Source organism: Triturus cristatus, chromosome 5_1, assembly GCF_964204655.1.
Source record: "Triturus cristatus chromosome 5_1, aTriCri1.1, whole genome shotgun sequence".
In the NCBI taxonomy this organism is placed as follows: Eukaryota; Metazoa; Chordata; class Amphibia; order Caudata; family Salamandridae; genus Triturus; species Triturus cristatus.
In genome coordinates, this window is record NC_140587.1 from 913,003,912 (window position 1) to 913,022,755 (window position 18,844).

Genomic DNA, 18,844 nt, shown 5'->3' on the forward strand with positions numbered 1-18,844 from the left:
CGCGGGTGATTAATACTGGCAGCTGTCTTATCCCGCCCTTTAATAAAACCTATCTGGGATTATTCCAGGCTACTTTTTGTGCCCTTCGCAAGACTTCTAGAGGGTATGTACTACGTCAAAGTGAGAAACTGTTTGTTCATGAAATGATTCTAATTCTACCAGCAGATTTTCTCCAAAGGTCTTGGGACTGGAAACTGGAAAAAATGCAGAAGTGAATTGTAAGCTGTCCCATTGTTGTGCAAACAACATTGATTGGTCTAGTAAGGCCTCTCTGTTTTATACTTTCAGTTGAAGAGAAGTGGAAAACCTGTCTTGGTCAATCAAGCCATTTAAACAAAATGCCAAGTGTCTCCTCTGTACCTTCCCAAATTATTAGTACATGATGGATGGAATTTTTTTTCAAGTCTGATTCCTAATCCTCTTCTTTGGGTAAAGTATTTTCAAATAATTTTGACCCCATGGATGTGCCCCAGAGATATGAAAGAGATCTTTGAATTACAAGAAGTTGCATGTAGACTCCATTTCTGATAAATACTTCCACTTGCGGATTCCTCACGTTTTGAATTTTCCCAGGTGTCTGACTAGACCTGGAAACCTTTGTCATAGCTTTCCCTCAGCCGGCGCTGGATCTCTGCACCGGATGTGATGCAGGTGTGACTTCAATAGACCCTTTCAGTGCCAGCCACCATCTTGAAATCCGTTCCCTTTTTTCCGAGCCCTTTTACTATCCTAAGCTGCTGTGCATGGTCTTGCACGTTTCTAAGACTATTTTCTCTAGATTTTAATTGTGCAGTGCTAGGGATATCTCCTAACTCCCCACCTCAAACAGAGGATTCAAGCATTGCTGCTCCTGTCATGGACATATGTCTGTATACAGCCACACTAGGTCTTCCTGTGGTGCCTAGGGCCCAAGTACTTCTTGAGGTTGTGCAATAAATGCTGCCTCATGTATGCTAAGGACATAAAGAAGTGGGATGCTGAGTTGGTTACGGTGAACCCGACAAGCATCGCTCTCACTGCCAGTCAAGGTTGGTCTCGAAATCGCATTCTTCCCCGTCCTCCAAGTCTTTGAGGGAGGAAGCATTACAAAAAAAAGGCTCACCTCTCTGTGTCAAGATAGGCCACCTTGTGACTGACTCTTCCTCCACTGGAGTCATCGTTGGATTTGGTCAACATCTCTCTTCCTGGGAGAAGATCCACCAACAGCGCTCCACTCCCCCTGGTGTTTGCTTTATGACCAGTTCTGACTTCTGTACAGGTCTCTCTGCTGGTTCCCCTGCCGACTCTGGCTCTGATGCCATTCATGGCTCCATTGCCCACTCCGACCAACAAGGAGTTTCCAGGAACGGGTGCCAGTCTGGTGCGCTGTGATGGCAATCTTTAGGAATATGGTGTCCCCTGTGATGTGCCTCTGAACCATGGGATCATTTGGGGCTCCTTTTGGGAAACCGCCGGCAAATTTGCTCTCGGTGGCATTCAACCCCAGGGGCCTTCCCCATGGTACACCTCTGGCACAGAGTCCCTCACCAGCAGGCACTTCACTGATGCAGATCCAGGCAACCCCGACACAATCCCTGGTATTGCACCATCTCAGGCCCCTCCATAGGAACAGAGGGAGTCTCAAAGACTGGCCTAAAAAGTCATATACAGAGAGGAATCCCAATGTGGCCGTACACCAGCGATATTGGCAAATCATAGTCTTTAGCTTAGAATCTGATCACATCCAAGTGTGTGATGTGAGTACCAAATGACTGTGTATAGCAGCAAGGCAGCCAATTCGCTATGAGCTTCTTCCCATAAAGCGACCTTCTTGGCTTTGCAAAATGCAGTGGACTAGATACATCCCCAGAATAGAGATGGAGTGCCCCTCATGGCTATCTTCTCCCACAGTAACCTCATTTCATTAAGATTTGACGAAGGCAGCAAAGGTGTTACAGTAGAGTCTGAATCAAATATACTGAAGGTGGTAATATAACTCACTTTGCCATTAGAAGAGCTACTGCTTCAGTTTAATGAAGCACTGCTTGGCTCCATCAAGTTGGCTTGGGTAAAACCCACTTCTGCTCCAGCCTTGATTTGACTGATTGTCAGCTAGCCCCAAAGGATCCACCTTTCTCTTGGCCTATCATTTCCCCGAAAGTTTCAGTGGCTCAGCCACAGAAAAACGTGGGGCCTTTTCAACTGCCTCACCTGACAGGCAGGCTGAAAATCTGGAGGCAGTAGGTAAGAAATTTTAATCTGCTGGCAGATTAGCCCTACTGTCAATGAACACCTTGCATCTCCTTGCTCAATACACCTATGCCTTGTGGGAGATGATGGGTATGGTGGTACTGAGCTTGCCAGACCATCTAAAAGACCACTTCTCTGAGGTGGTGAGGGACGGCCAGGATATTCCAGGCAGAGCATGAGGGGCAGACCTAGACTCGGTGGCCATGATCATGGGCTCCTCTGTAGGCCTGAGAAGGTAAACCTGGTTGAGGTCCACCGGCTTCTCTGTTGACTTGCAGGTGTGTTTAATCGATGGGAAACCGGATTATCAATGCCACTGGAACTATGTAGGGCCTTAATGACTTTTTTAACCATGAATATGCCTTTACCACAAATTACTTTAAAACAAAAATGTAAGTAATTTATAGGTAAGAGTATCTAACATTTTTTGTTTTGATAGTGCTGTTTGGTGAATCTTCACAAAATTTTCAAAACTAATTCGCCACTTGCTTTAGCTGCTGTCTTGAAAGTTTCACGGTGACGTGTCAAGCGGGGGCGAGAAAGGGGGGGGGGAGCAAAGCGCGTTTTCTCCATTTTAATTCCATTTTACGTCTGACACAACTACAGCCTAAACCGCTGGACGGAATTACACCAAATTTGGCAGAAAGATCGATCCTGGTCCAGAGAAGTGCTTTTTGGTAGTTTGGTGTAAGTTTGCTGAGGAGTTTTAAGAGATATTAACCGAAATCCAAATTTGTATATTTAGAGGCACGGATCCTCAGCAGATTCAACAGTCTCTGTGCCGCAATCTAATTGGCTGCCACCAGACAGCCATCTTGGGACTCCGCTTTAGCAGAGTCTCACAAAAAAAATGAAAATATAGAAAAGGGGGCAGGGTAGGAATACCCTGACCCCCTAGATGTGGTGGTGGGGTCCCTGAGGAACCCACGCTGGGGTTTAAAACATTTATTTTAAATTTTCCCACATTCGCGGGTGGAGCTGTGAATTTGTGGCAATATTGGGGGGGGGGGGGAAGCAGTCGAGGCCTCTCGAGCTTGTTTTCAATAAAGCCCCCAGGTGGGCCAGGTCCAGGGAGCATGCGTGTTTTTTTTTAACGTATTTTTTTTAAGCAGCTTGTAAAAGCAACGAACATGTATCGCCCTCAAAGTAAGGGCAGAACAGAGTTTCTGTGCCAATATATCGTATACAAGCCATTTACATTAAAGAAGGCGGGCACACATGGCCTCCCTACATGGGCCACCACCTTTCCAGGGCTTATGATAAAATGATGACGAGGGAGGCCGCCTGGACCCGCCGACCCCTGGGCTAAAAATTTAAATTAGGGGGGAGTTTGCGGTCTCCCCTCAAATCCCCGGGGGCTTATGTTAATCTAAAATGCCGGGGTACCTTGTTACCCCACCCCCCTGGGGTCCTCCTCCTACCCAGGGCTACAATTAACATTCAATAGGGGGTCCATGCGGACCTCTGGCACCACTACCATCACCTCCCTCGGGCTACTTTTAACATTAAAGAGGGAGGTCCCTAGCTCCTTTTGACCTCACCTGTGCATGGGGACCCCCATTTCCCACAAGGAGACGCGACTACCGGAAAAGGCCACGGGGACGCGCCATCACCCCAGTGCTAAAAGCACCTCTGCTATCCCGCTGTGCTGGACTATACACTTTACTATACACTACCTAGACTTGCGGTAACTAGCCCCTTGTGACTATACACTACCTAGACTTGCGGTAACTATCCCCTTGTGACCTCACCTGTGTCTGGGGACCCTATTTACCACCAGGATACGCACCAGGAGGTGCGACTGCAGAACAGAGCTCAGGGGGTCGGGACCATCACCCCTGTGCTTAAATCGCCTCTGCTGTCCCGCTGTGGTAGACAATACACTACCTGGACTGGGAGTTACTAGCCCCTTTTGACCTCACCTGTGCTTGGGGACCCCAATTCCCACCAGGATACAAGCTGGGAGGCACGACGGCAGAATAGAGTCCAAGGGAAGCAGTGCTATCACCCTAGTGCTAAAAACGCCTCTGCTATACCGCTATGCGGAACGATACACTACCTGGACCTAGGCTCACTAGCTCCTTTTGACCTCACCTGTGCCTGGAGACCGCATTTCCCGCCAGGATACACGCTCCTTCAGAACAGAGTATATGCCATAGGACAGCAAATGCACCACTTCCAGAGCAGCAGCTTTGAACACTTGGTACACATTTCTGAACTCTTACTGTGTAAACGGACACCAGCACACAGTACCCAGTCTAACAAATTGACCTGAGACATGTAATCCATTTAAAGCCACACATCACTGTCCGGACTTCCATGTAAGTGCTCCTTTCTATTCATATTCAAATCATGAAATGTGAATATTACTTATTTATAGCTATAGTTCTTTAATGTTGGTGTCCTTCATATATTTCATCCCAAAGTTGCACAGTAGACTGAGTACTCGGATATAAAAATCTCACCTCCCATTCTTAAAGAGCGCAGTTTAGCACCGACCCCAATTTTTGCTCAAAATAAAAATAATCCAACAGAACGAGGTAGCTACTAAAAGGCATAGGTTATGCGTAGCAGTGATATAAATGTTCAGTGTAATACTAGTCTGATATGAAAATGAGAAATTCCATAAGCCTATGAATGCTACCAGTGCTAGAAAACCTCAGTTGAATAAAACTTTTTTTTAACTAAATAGGAAATTTTCATCTAGTTAATAGTTCTGCCCTGCAGTGTTCCAAATGAGGACATAAGCTGCCGATTTTTGCAATAAAAACCACCTGTTTCACTGGTTTATTGATGGTCCTCTGAATTCCTATTGTACTATTTGCAGTGTTTTGTTGCGCTTTCAAAGTTCAGTCTTGTTGCTTCTGATTATCGAGATCTTGATTTTGATGATATGTTAAGTGATATACTAACCACAGGGACTCAGGCTGCCATATTGATTTAATTAAAATTTGTAAACCCAGACCATTGTCCCCAAATTGCTACTATATAAACAGGTTCAAATGAACATGAATGAAGTGACCTTTAAAAACAAACCCTTAAATTTGTTAAAAAGTTTTTACTCTGCCAACTTACTAAGCAAAAATGAAGAAAGCAGATAGTTTTGTAACAATAGCAATTAATGGTCATTCTAAATGCATTGATCTAGTTTTTGGAGACTATGGGTAGACTGTTCCATGCTGATGGATAGAGGCCAGCGCTAGCTTGGGTCTAACTTTTGTTTTAAATCTGGTGATGTCCAGTAGCAGTGAATTCTTACTCCTGGTTGATCTGTTTTATATGTGCCACATGATATATGGTTTATCTCTTATTGTTTTCTATGGCTTTTCTAATGGACAGTTTTTTAAGCCAGGCCAGTTCACCTTGAACTGTTGCATGGCCAGTAGGCACAGTTAAATGGGCTTCCTTTTGGAATGGTGTTTTTTTTCCAAGTGGAGATATTAGATATGCCCTCATTAATAGTAGTCTTACCCAAGACTATCTTTGGAAGTGCCATACTATGGACCACATTGTTGTTTAGGTCTTATTGTCCTTAAAGATTAAATGGACAGTTTTGTGGGTTAAAATTGTATGAGTATTGTGGGACGGGATCAGGACTGGCACTATACCAAAAGAATGTTAAACAATGAGGGCCAGCACACATCCTCTTTTAACAGGTTATATGTTGCAGTGTTAAGTGAGTCTTGCCTCATCTGCCCCTGTGAACCGAAGCTGCATATTGGTATGGATACCAGTTAATAGTGGAGTTAATCCTGATTTAATTCCTATTCTTGATATATAGACCTTCCGTGCCTTTTGCTGTCAAGACTTCTGGCCACATCTCTGAACTGATTGGGTTGCCTTCCTAAAAATTCTGACAATTTCCCATCTGTCTTGTTGCCTTGTATGACCTCAATAGATAAATCCCTGACTTTCTTAGTCCCTCTGACTATAAGGAATTCTACCTCAAAAGCTTGTCATTTCCTCCAATCCACACCCTATTTTATATGTCCTCTCATTCTCAGCGATGGACATTTGCTTCTTCTTGGCTTACTATTAAAGCCTGAGCCCTTAAATCTAATCAATCACCTGGAAATTCTGGTATTCTATACCCAAAAAGCAATATTTGCTAACGATTTCAACATGGTCTGTACCATATGCATTTTAATGTTTTACCGGACCATTAGTCCACCAAAGTCCAGGCTACCTTTTTGTGAAACAAAGAACGTAAGTAGTGATCTGGGCCTTTTGTTCTCTTCATTACTCTGGTTTCTCAGTAACTGGTTACTCCGCATTAGGACTCGGCGGTAAATTCCGCTCGTGGAATTTGGGTAATTTCGCGTTCCGCGGAGAACGCGGAATTACCAAAAATTCCACGATCCATGGCTTCGAGGAATTTTTTGCTTGTTAGCGCTTTCAAAATGCGTGTTCGCAAGATAGTCGTCCCCCCCCCCCCCCCCCCCCCCCCCCCCCCCGAGCACGCAAGCAGCGTTTGCGAACAGGAAAAAAGCATCGCGAACGGGTGGAACTCTGCGTGCTCCCAAGAGATTGTCACAGTCAAAAAGAACACTCGTAAATTTATAGAATGTATTACTCCTTTTTGTCACTATCCCATGACTAAAGATTTTATATCCATTTCTGCCTGCTTGTTTCCTATAATGAATTGTTTCCAATGCTGGCACATGACCTGTTTTTATGAGAGATCTTTATGCTGTTTATCTTCCCCCCTCCTAGAAACCTCTTCCCCTGTGGAGATTCAATGGTATGTATTATTGATGACCGAGAAGATGTTTGGAGGTTTGCACCAAATTTGATAACAGTGAAGAAGTATGTATATTTTCAAGGCACGGGTGATATAAATGCACCACCTGGATCAAGGGAAGCACAGATGAAAAAGAAAGGTGATATATTTTTGTGTTAAAATGTCTATTTTTAACATCCGCACCATTCTGTATAAACAATGTGAAGTGATGCATGTGTTTTCATCTTGCAACTGGGTTAATTGACCAAATTGAAGATGAGTGGTTTGTTTTAGAAAGCTAGGTTGTGTTTGGAGGATGGAAACACTGCAGAACATTAAAGACATATTTGTGCTCATTATGCCTTCATGTGCTCACACTTGAGGGCAGTGTACACATTTTAAAACCAATTTGATATTTGTGAGCGGTCATTACAGCCATGTGTCCTTGTCCCACTAACTGGAGAAAGCATATCTTCTTTATCAATGGTGTGTAGCTGGTACACAGATTATTGTGAACCACAATATACTTAAATAATCAGCTAAAACTCATCTAGTGGTATCATACCATAAAATGTACTGCCAAAGCACTTTCTACATAAAGTATGTGCTGCCACTCCTTTTACTCTGACTGTATCATGCGTGACATATCAATTCATCTTCTCTTTTCCTGTTAACATGCCATGAATACTGGACAAACAGATGAGGAAACATCTGGGGCTGTTTTAGAAGTAGATAGAAGCCCAATAACTTTCCCATTCTTAAGTAAACGGTCTAGAAAAACCGCTACGGCTCTTTACTGTGTGGAATAACATCAGTTACTTTTTGTCCTCTTCCCTTTACCATAGTAAAATACTTGTTAGGTGGTCCGTGAAAACGGTAATGGTTACTGCCTGGTTCTGAGTGCAGTGTTCTGTAATTAAGCACGGTTTTCGCATGTGTTACACTTTAGTCAGGTAAAGAACTAAAAAGTTAGTTACATCTTTCTGCACCTTTTCAGTCAGGTGAAGTACCTGGCCTAAATAACTTAATTTGTAAACTTGTGGCTGCATGAGCAGGATAACACTTACCTTGATACTTTATGGACATCACCTGTCTCGATTGGGGAATTCATTTGAGCTTCATTTGTTTCTGTGAAGTTAGTTCTACCTCTCTAATCTACCTTTCCGCTCATTGGAACTCTAGAGTTCACCTGAAGCTCTGCTTTGCTAGTATCGGTCTCTCACCGACGCCAGTTTTATAGAGAACCCTATTCCCCCGTGAGATTAAGCAGCTGGGGATCCTTTCCAATTTGTTAATTGTGCTGTGCCCTGGAAGGTTTCTTTTGGAAACCTTTGCAAGGTTTCTAGTGAAAATGTACCCAGAGGTTCTCTATTCCACTGCTTCCCCCCCCCCTCCCAACTTCAATTTTAAATGTCCATCCACACAAAAGATTGTCAAAACTATTCATCTGCAGACAGTGTACCTGTATTCTACATGTCCTCAAACAAACTTGCACAACCGATTTTGCAGCATTGTGCAGTGCATTCATATAGTATCCTGATCTATATTGGGTAGGCATAAGGTGTTGCACTGATGTCAAGAGGGTGCACCCTCTAACAAAAGGGTTATGTTTGCCTTTTCAAATTTGAATGATCAAGTTTGACTTTAGTATGTTGAAATACAAAAAATGCAACTTTGTAGTTTTGGTATGTTTGGGAACAGAGCTGACTGGAGCAACTGTTCCTATCGCAACACCTGTCGCTCAATTTCATTGAGTTTGACAATATACCCTCTGAAGATATCCGTGTAATAGAAAACTCAGGAATGAGGCATGTGACATGAGTGAGGTGAAGGACACTTGTCTTTGATTTCAGTTTTGTTTCATTTTTAGGTCTCAACCTTGCTATCGCGTAAGCGATCGCAAAGCGAGACTATAGAAAGCGGGTTTGAAAAGTGCTCCCAAAAAGCGGATTGCATTGCTAGGACGCGCACAATCACGCGCATCGTGCCGCCATGCAACCCGCCTTTTGGGAGCACTTCAAAGGGTCCGCTCCCCCGCCCCCGCCAAGCACGCGCGCCACGCTCCGCCGGGCTTCTCTTGTTCTATGTTTCAGTCATGCTGTGAAACTGGCCTTAAATACAATAACAAACACAATAGCTCTTGCACACGTGAGACCTTTTGACTTTGCCAAAGGTTGTTTCCTTTTAAATAGCTCTTTCCTTTCCATCCTCTGCATACCTCTTCTCCTTGCGCACAGCCTCTAAATCACATGCATGTTTGTCCTAATTTCACACAACTCATTTTAAGTTTACAACCTTTCAATTTTTATAAAGTGATACCCCTGTAACATAACACTACCTAACCAATAACACCGAGCTAACCACTAACCTTGGGCCATGGATTAGCGTGCTGCCCGGCATAAAGCGCTTTAACGCCTTGCCAGGGGTAATAAGAGGAATATAAGTGCAACTACAATTTTCATTGTTGCATTTTTCAAGACATTGCTCACTCCCATTTTCACTGCGCGTCAATGCTAAATCGGGTTTGGCATCGAGCAAACAATGCATTTTTAGTGCGAGCAGCATTACCGATGACATCATCCGCGCAGGACGCCGGGTACATACAATGGAGCACATGTTTTTGCCATTCCCACAAGTGCCGATTTCCCTGCAGCGTTGAACGGATTTTGGTAAATCAAGGCGTCCGTGTGCTGATAGCTCAGTAGTAAATACACGCTGCAATGTGTAAAAACAAAATGTGCAACACTATTTCAAGAAAATAAACTTACGTAAGGCATACGTCACACAGTCTACACAACAAACCTTCCACAGCTGACTAACATTTACAGTCGAACTGAGCCTCCTGGCCTTGCTTTTACTGCCTTTTACAACATGCACTGTGTGGGGCTCATCTTAAGTGAATGTTTTTTGCACAAGAAAGCGAACAACTGTTTATTACACATAGCAAAAGTTAAAACACCTGCCAAATGGGCAGTGAGAAGCTGTTGAACCCGCCTCAGATCACTGCTCGCGGCGGCGACAGCTGTGCGGTATTTCAGGAAGCATCTGGGTGCCCGGATCTCAGGCCACCAAAAGGGACATCCTGCTGGCAAATGACATGCCCCCCAGGGGCTCCGATCACCAGGCGCGCGGAGAGGGGAGGCGCGTTCACACCCCGGGTTCATCTCTGCCCTTGCGCTGTGTGCACTTGGCATGGTCATGTGAGGGAGGGTGAGGCGTGCGCGTGAGAAGGGAGGGCCCTGGCAGGGGACATGGGAATGTATCATGTACGTAGCACATGGCCCGCCGCCTCGCAGATCTCGCGGGATTCCAAAAGAGAGCGGCACCATCTTTTGCTACCCTCGCATCGTGGTTTTAGATGGGCAAATGCCCCTCGAGCGCCGGAAGGTTTTAAAGGGGCATTACAATGTTGCGTTCGAGCTTGCATGAAATTTCTAGAAGGTTTTTTGGGGACCTAAACTCATACAAGGTGATTGACAATGGAAAAATAGCATTTATAGCAGATAAAGACTGCCAACCCACTACTCTGGATAGCTGAGTTGGTTAATGCAGCTGCTGTTGAAATTCACGTGTAACCTGCAGATCAGTAGTTTATAACTGCTGGGGATGACCCATTGGGCTCGATTCCTGAAACTCGATATAAATTCAGTAATTTACTTCGCCACCGGAAAGCACTTCTTTTTAGGTCTCACTGAGCCAGCGCATCCGCTGCTCTGTGAGAAATTTAGTGTGTGGGTTTTCTAAGTGCTGCCACAGGCTTTTGGTGGCCTAACGCTTGCATTCTCGCGAGCGTGCACGCGCGCAGCCGCCAAGTGGGTTTCTGTCAAGGCTCATTAAGCCTTGCGTGCCTCAATGAGCTTTTACTTTCGTGCTTGTTCTCGATGTTATCAGCTCGGCCTTTTCCACCTTGAAACGTGGGTTGGCGTAAATGTGTCATCGACGTCTGCGACGCGTGTCCCCTATGGCGGTTTCAGCTTTGAAACCGACCCAGTTAAGAACGAACAGGAAGTTAGAGATGCTCTTTGGCGACAGCACAGAGCCGAAGACGTAAACAACATGGGAAAATCCCATTTTACTGCAAGCGCCGAGCTTTAAACCTGGGCAGGCTTATCTTGTTTATCTTTGTTCGAATGAATGCAAGTGAATGCCATTTTCGCCTTAAAACGTGCTATGCATCATCAGCCTTTGTGGTGACTGAGTAGAGCTTTCTGCCTGTTGCAAACCCTGATAACTCCAGGCCACGTTTAGGTTAGCTTAAAATATGTATGGAATGAAAACAACTCTGTGTTAGACTTTAATCGCACCTACTGACTAGAAAGCCTCTGCCTCAAACTATTCAGGTGTGATAAAGGGCGGACCCAACCCCGTCCCGCTGGACAAGACTGTGTTATTCTCTTTATGGGATTGTATGCGTTTATCATCATTTGATTTTAAAATGTGCAGCTTGTGGAAGTTATAGTAAGGTGACAATCGGTGCTATACGAAACACCAAAAATACATTTAAACATCATGATTTGGTTCTGAAATAATTGTTGAAGGACTGAGGTTGCTTCATTATTTTAATGATTTCATGTATGTTGTTGGTGTCGTAAAATATATCTTATAACGTTAGCTATCCCAAAATTGCTAACTTTGGCCTTAACTGTGGGAGAAACGTTCTTAATGACATTTCACCTCCAAACCCTCCGTTGTCTTGCATCTCTGAGATGAAGCCATAACATGCGTAGAAGCTGCTTCACACGCTTTCATATGCCCCATACCAGCCAGGACTTTACATGTATATGCAACATGTTGCTTCTCCACCAACAAGGGGCACCCATCTTTAACTGACAAAGGAGTCCATGCTATATGCAACACGTTCAGACTGATGGCTTTTTAACAGCAATACGTTGCATTATGGGACTTGTAGTGTTGCTTTTAATATTGTTATACTTAGTTTAAAATCGCAAGGTGCTAAATGATGATCGCTAATGAGCCCTAACTCGATGAAGGTGTGGCGTGTGACATAGATCCACCTGTCAGTTATAGTAGGATGCCTTTAAATATGCATGAAGGTGTAGCAAAGTGGTTACATGTTTAGGTGCAGTACTTGCCGAGAGGCTTGGCTCACTGATTCCCTTTTTAATTTAAATAATGGGTTGGAGTCTATCATATGCAAAACGAATGAATATCCTATCCATTGCTTATACAGAAGTCATATGCTTCCTTTGACTAGATGGACATGGTTTTTAACTTTTGCAACTAGTTTCATAACTAATATCCCTTGCATATACAGAAGTTGTACGCTTCCTTAGACTAGATGAACATGCTTTTTAACTTTTGCAAATAGTTTCATGTTCTAATGTAACTGAAGAGCGTTAAAGGTTGGGAGTGCAAGAACTGCTACCCATTCCTTGCTATCGGGCCGGACTGAATCATTCTGCCAATGCTTGATGGCTGGAGACATCAGAGTCTCATTTTCGCCCCGACAGAGCTCTGTCCTTTACTGCTAGTGACAGCGGCATCATCCGTTCTTTTGCACTCCCTATTGCTCTCTTGGCTGAGTACGGGTATGGGACATCTACACAGTTTTCTAGGCGCCTCTCCACTTCCTATTTCAAGGGACGTGTCTTTGTTATTGATTGGATGAGGCTGGAAAGGAGGATTTGCGAAAGAGGAACAGCTACGAACTATAAATAGGCGTAGGAAGGGCTCTAAGCACATTCTCTTCTCGCCTCAAAATACACGAAGCTGCAAGGGGGGATTTTGCATTATTTTTCCCTGATCTCACAACCCACCTTCCGCTCCACCGGGGTCCTTTGGTATTTCACATACTCGTCAAAGATATGTTGACTATCGATAATTTAATTTAATTTTCTAGTTGATTTCAATTTAGAGGCTGCGTCTCTAACCTGAATCATCCTGGACCATACGTAAAAGAAACGCAGCTTCCTTGGGCCTGGAGCACTAGACTTAGGGGTGCTGGAGAATCCTCATACAACCTTTTGTGGTGTTAAGCTGGATAATCAGCCATGAAAAGGCCCTTAAATCGTTTTCTTGCTCATATGACTATTTTTGACCTGAAATGCTGACCTGATGCAGTGAGTAGCGGTGCTCTTGGCAATAGAGAAGTTCTGGTATTCTTGGGGGGGGGGTGGGTGGGAGTGCTTGTTCTCAGTAACGACCGCAAGCAAAACAAGCATTGGCATAACCAATAGGTCTCGCCTTTGGGACCTTATAAGTGTTTAGCCAAGCAACAGTTGATGTTGTTGCATCAAGGATATTGTGCTGGATAACTAAACACTTATAAGGTCCCAAAGGCGAGACCTATTGGCTATGCCAATGCTTGTTGCATTGGGTGCGTGTTTAACACGGTGAGTGAATGGAAATGATTTAGAGTAAACAGAGCTGTGTTGTTTGAGCAACTAGTTTTAAGCTGATGTTTTATATTAATTACCTTCACCTAAGCTCCTCTAATTTCTTTAGAGAACAGCATGCGCCTTTAAAGTTTTCCTACACTACACCACAGCCAGGGCTCCAGATTTGATTTAGTATTGCATATATTTTCGTCACTATTTTTGATAATTGGGATTGCAATGATTTTGTCGTAAGTTTAAAAAAAAAATATATATATATATATATATATATATATTCCTGAAGCATGTATGTAAGCAAGAAATAAAAAATATATTTTAGTAAACCACATTTTTTGTAATCCACTGTTTGTAGCTGTACAATCTCAAAAAAGAAAAGATTTGCTTTTACAAGTCCCTCTTTCGATCAGGCACCAACAATAGTGACATTTGCTAATATCGCTGATCTTGGTAGACAGCAAGGGCATCGCAGGTGGAAACCCTATACAGATTCTATGGTTGTACGCCATAATGTTTCAGTCAGGAGTGTTTGCTAATTATAGAAACTAGAAATAGGCCTCCGTGCTCCTTATCTGGTAAACTGACTCCTAAAGCCATATTGGATAACCCTTAAATCTGACACTTTTAAGTCAATCAAATATTAGTGGCTGGTATTAATGTTGGGTAAAGGCAGTGTGTGAGATGACATGGCTGGACAAATCACAGGTCGAATTTAACTATTATGTCAGTTCTTCTACTGGGAAAGTTATTCATGTGTATGTGACCTGTGTTGGGAAAATCTTAATTATCAGTGGCCATTTGATTGGCTTTACTAAATCGTTTTTGTGCACTCTGTGTGATACTGCAATAGTAATGCACAAACCGTGTGCTAACTGTATTTTAAAACTGTTTTTTTTTGTTCATTCAGTCAATCATAGTAAAAAAACAGAAACTTTGGATCAAGCCACACCCCTGTCACAGGACTCCGAAGAATCAAAGAAGATTCCTGTGGAAGAGCAGAGAAATGGCCTAGGGAAGCATAGGAAAGAGCTGAATGGGAGCAATGTTGTGAGCAGTGAATCTCCTAAAGGGGAGTCGAACTCTGGTCCTACAGATAACTCAATAGACTCCTTGAAAGGGCCTGCTGAACACATTATAAATCCTACCAGCACAAAGGACGTGGTAAGTGCAGCAGATTCTCAGAGTGCTTTACCACCGGAAAGCATGGCAATAGATGATAAACTGCCTGCCAAGAACACTTTAGCCAACGATTTGCGACCTGCAGTAGAGAAGCAACCGTCCAAGGACACCATGGCTAATGATTTAGAGTTATCTAGTGACAGTGAAAGTGAAGGGGATATCAGAAAATCCCCTTCTCCTTCATCAGCTTCAGACAGTGAAAGTGAAGAAAAGAGAAGCTGGAAAAGGTCGAAGAATCAAGTCATGGATGTTGCTGAGCAGGAATGTAAACCTGATGTTGTGATGGAAAAGCAGGTGGGGGAAAACCACACTGAGGAGCACTTAATCCCCCCTGTCCTTAAACAACATGACAAGGCATTGACAGAGCAAAAAGTTTCAGATGCAAGTGAGCACGATGGCCTCTGTGACCTTGGTAATGGGTGTGCTGACAAGAAAGAAGCTGAAACAGAATCTCAGAACAGTGAACAGTCTGGGATTACAGCAGGCGAGTCTTTAGACCAGAGCATGGAGGAAGAGGATGATGATGAGGAAGAGGATAATGACCACGATGACCACTTAATATACCTTGAGGAAATCCTTGTTAGGGTACACAATGATTACTATACCAAATATGAGAAATTCCTGAAAAAAGAGATTCAAGATATTCCAGACATACGAAAAATAGTTCCAGAACTTAAAGGGAAAGTGCTGGAAGATGTTGTCATAACTTTCAGTGGACTTCATCCTACAAATTTTCCTATTGAAAGAACGCGAGAGCATTACCATGCAAGGGCACTTGGAGCTAAAATCAGAAAAAGCCTCAATCTAAAACCAGGAGATCCAAACCGGGTGACTCATCTTGTCGCTGCAAGAGCAGGTCAGTAATTGTTTCTCTTCTTTCTTTGGATTATTGGCATTATCGTTGTTAAGATATTTATGTCCATACTCACTTTGATTCCTGCTGGAAAACTGCCACATCGTGACTGGGCTAGAAAGTAATTCAGTAGCTCATGTTCTCATAGTTTATTCTGTCACATAATTACCAGTGTTGAGTATGTGGAGGAGCTATGACTCTCAAGATAGACATTGCCTAGTTGATGAGATGTTGTCCTTATGAATTGCCATATTTTTTCCCTTTGATTGAATATATTTTGTCCTTGGGCCTGTTGGAGGGATTCTTCACATATACAGAACTATGCACAGGAAAACGGGACCTCGGTGAATAGGGGTGTACCAACCTACCACATTAGTATCCAAAATCCCAAACTAGCTATAGTGTCTCATTCGTTCTCAGTCTACAGTGAAGCTGCCAATGAACCCCGAACACGTCACTCTCTTGGGAATCGCGGGAGCCAGACAACTCTTTTGCTCGCTCACTCACTCATACTTGTCCACAATACGAATAAACAGAGACGCGGTTTAGTTTAAAATGTTTATGCTAAATAATGAGCTCTATGGTACATATTTTACTAGCAGCAAAATGCATAAACACGATATAGTCAGTATTGTTACAATTCCATAGAATACAAACGGGGATATAATTTTATAAAGATAGTGGAAAAGGGACTAAGAGACCTAACCACCCTTCCCTTTGTAAGAAATAGTTTATTATAAAAAAGAAGACCTCTGGGCTTTGTCAGCAGACCCCCATACCTCAAGGCCTAGATGAAAGGTTCACATCACAGGACAAGCACAGCTCTTCTCTCTGGAAAGGTGTCTCTACAAGTGTCTCAAAACATGTTTCATTTGCAATATTAAAGCACTAGAGTAGCGGAAGTTGACTAAGTTTGATCTACCTTCTGAACTCATGGATGTCCTCCTCGCAGCCAGGAATCCCTACAAAATCTATTGGTCATCTTTTTCCATTCTCCTTATCAACCTTCCTTGTGTAGATCACCTCTTGTAATGAAGTTGATTAACCCCTTCAGTGCCCGCCCCTTTCCCCGCCCAGTGCCGGCCGTTGCATTAGCGGGCGGGGTCTATGACGAGCTGGACTCGTCATGGGCACAGCGCCACCGCGGCCCATGACGAGTCCAGCTCGTCATGGGCACTGAAGGGGTTAAAGGTTTAACTTGCATGTTTCCTCCCAAGCAGTTTGTGATACCACAGTGGGTTTTTAATTTGGTCCTGACATTCCTCATGTTTACCACCTTAGAATATCATCTTCCTCATCATAATCAGTTCAGCTTAACGCATGAGTGAGCTCCAGGCTCTCTCGGTGCAGCCGCCCTACATCACCTTTTTTTTTTTTTTACACAAGATGATGTTGAGGACTAGGATGGCCTTTTTAGGTCTCGCTGAGTCAGTGCGCATGCGCTGCTCGGAGAGACTTTAGTAGGTGAGTTTTCAAAGTGCTGCTGGCTGGCGACAAGCTTGCGTTCACGCGAGTGTGCACGCGCGAACCACTAGCCTTCAGCAGAACTTTGAAAACTCACCTACTAAAGCATGTCTTGTAGCGTGTTTTCTTTGGTATAGTCGCGGCACCCACGCTTTACTTTTAATGTTAAAAGTAAAGCGCGGGTGCCGCGATTATATCAAAAGTAAAGAAATAGAAAAAAACATCTATTTCTTTACTTTTGATATAATCGCGGCACCCGCTCTTTGCTTTTAACATTAAAAGTAAAGCGTCGGTGCCACAATGCTTGTTCCGCTAAGACCCTGCAGAGCAGCCTGATGACATCCACAGGAGTTAATAGTCGTGTAACAACGCCGCCCATATTTCAGAGCCTGCAAAGTCAAATTTTATGAATTCTGCTCCTTTAGAACAGCCTCCCACACAACCCACACGCAAAAAGCAATCCCGAATCTTACCTGCAAAAACTAGACAGGAGGTCTTGGGCACAGAAGCCAGGGGAATGTTCCAGAGTGACCATGTTTAACGGGACACGCCCTGATCCCATGTTAGTTGTAGGCGTAAGACTGTCTGGTCTGGTTAATATGAATGTATACCGACCACCAGTGCAGGTGAACTATGTCAAACAGTACAGTGTGCCTGCACTCCTGGAGTAAACAACAGGGTATGGACTGAGTAAACCGATTCAAAGAGTCAGCAAATATGAAAGTTGTTGCTTTAAACATTGACAGTCTAACTCGCACATAAGGTGTGGCGGCCCGGAGACCTCTTTTTGTTCATGTACATTTAATGTGTGATCGTTAAAATAAGCATAGCTGTGGCATGGATTAGGGATTGATTCAGTTTATATTCCGCTATTTTTCACTGAGCCTGCATATGGTTCATGGGACAAAGAACTGAGCATTTAAGTAATAACTAAAGAAAGAAATGTAAACTACCAATTAGCTAACAAATTCTTGAATGTATGACGTTTCTACGCGTGCTATTACCACGCGGTAGGTTACAACACGGTCGTTACAACGACCGCGTTGTTACCATATGTGGCATTACATCGCAAGTCGTTTCTACGACTTGCGCTAGATGGCGCGCTGGACTTAGGAATAGTATAAATTACTATTCCTACTCCAGTTAGCGCAAAAGCAGGGAATGTGTTGGATTTAAAATCCAACACATTCCCTGGTGTTGCACTCCACCTAGCGCAAGTCGTAGAAACGACTTGCGATGTAAAGCCATGTGTGGTAACAACGCGGTTGTTTTTACAACCGTGTTGTTACCTACCTGCGTGGTAACAGCAGCATTGTAAACGCTGTTTCCCCAAATTCATAGACTACATAAATTTACCCAGTAAACAAAATGAATGCACTAACTGCAAAACCAGTCCTTTGAAATGAGGCAGGAATAGTTTATCAACGCTTGAGGATACAAACATACTTCAATGTTCATTCAATTCAAGTTTCTTATACATGTCTACCTACTGCTAGCAGACATAGACCACAACTGCTCAGCTGGAACTATAAGACCTGAGACCTGTCTCTCCCACAACTGAGGGGCTCCTGACTACAACTTTCTGACAGAACTCTGATCTGGAGATGGTGCTCCAGAACCGTTCTCTTTCCAACTTAAGTTCCGATTCTTTAAAGAAACCTCCTACGCTAGATGAAACCTTCTCAGACTTTCAGAACAGACTGGTAAAGTTCTACTGTGCCCACGCAACCCCACCACAGTCCAGGTTTTTGCATTATGGAAGCGTGCAACAGGCCAGAAAAGAGGTCGGTAGCTTTGAGGCTCACCAAGAAAGGGCAGCCCCGACTTAAGAAACATTCAGTTTGGGTGCAAGCTGGAGGACATCCCTAAAGCCTCAAATGAGCCTGCAGCGTCATCAATTAGAAAATTTACTTCAAGGTAGTTTAGTGGATAGGATTGTAGGTGGTGAGTAAAACGAGTTAAAAAAACACAATGCTTGCATCTATGTTCTGACTTGAATATCGATTTTCCTAGCTACCGTGAAGGGAAAGAGGAGTACCAACAACG

At 43.6% G+C, this 18,844-nt stretch overlaps 1 protein-coding gene across 1 annotated transcript in view; it reads left to right on the top strand.

The window, feature by feature from the left end:
• The window catches only part of CTDP1 (CTD phosphatase subunit 1), a 646,418-nt gene that overhangs the window by 157,014 nt on the left and 470,560 nt on the right, over window positions 1-18,844 (top strand). The window contains exons 7-8 of the mRNA XM_085605940.1: window positions 6,943-7,109; window positions 14,210-15,337. Coding sequence (XP_085462066.1) covers window positions 6,943-7,109; window positions 14,210-15,337 — 1,295 coding nt within the window. The remainder of the gene's footprint in view (window positions 1-6,942; window positions 7,110-14,209; window positions 15,338-18,844) is intronic.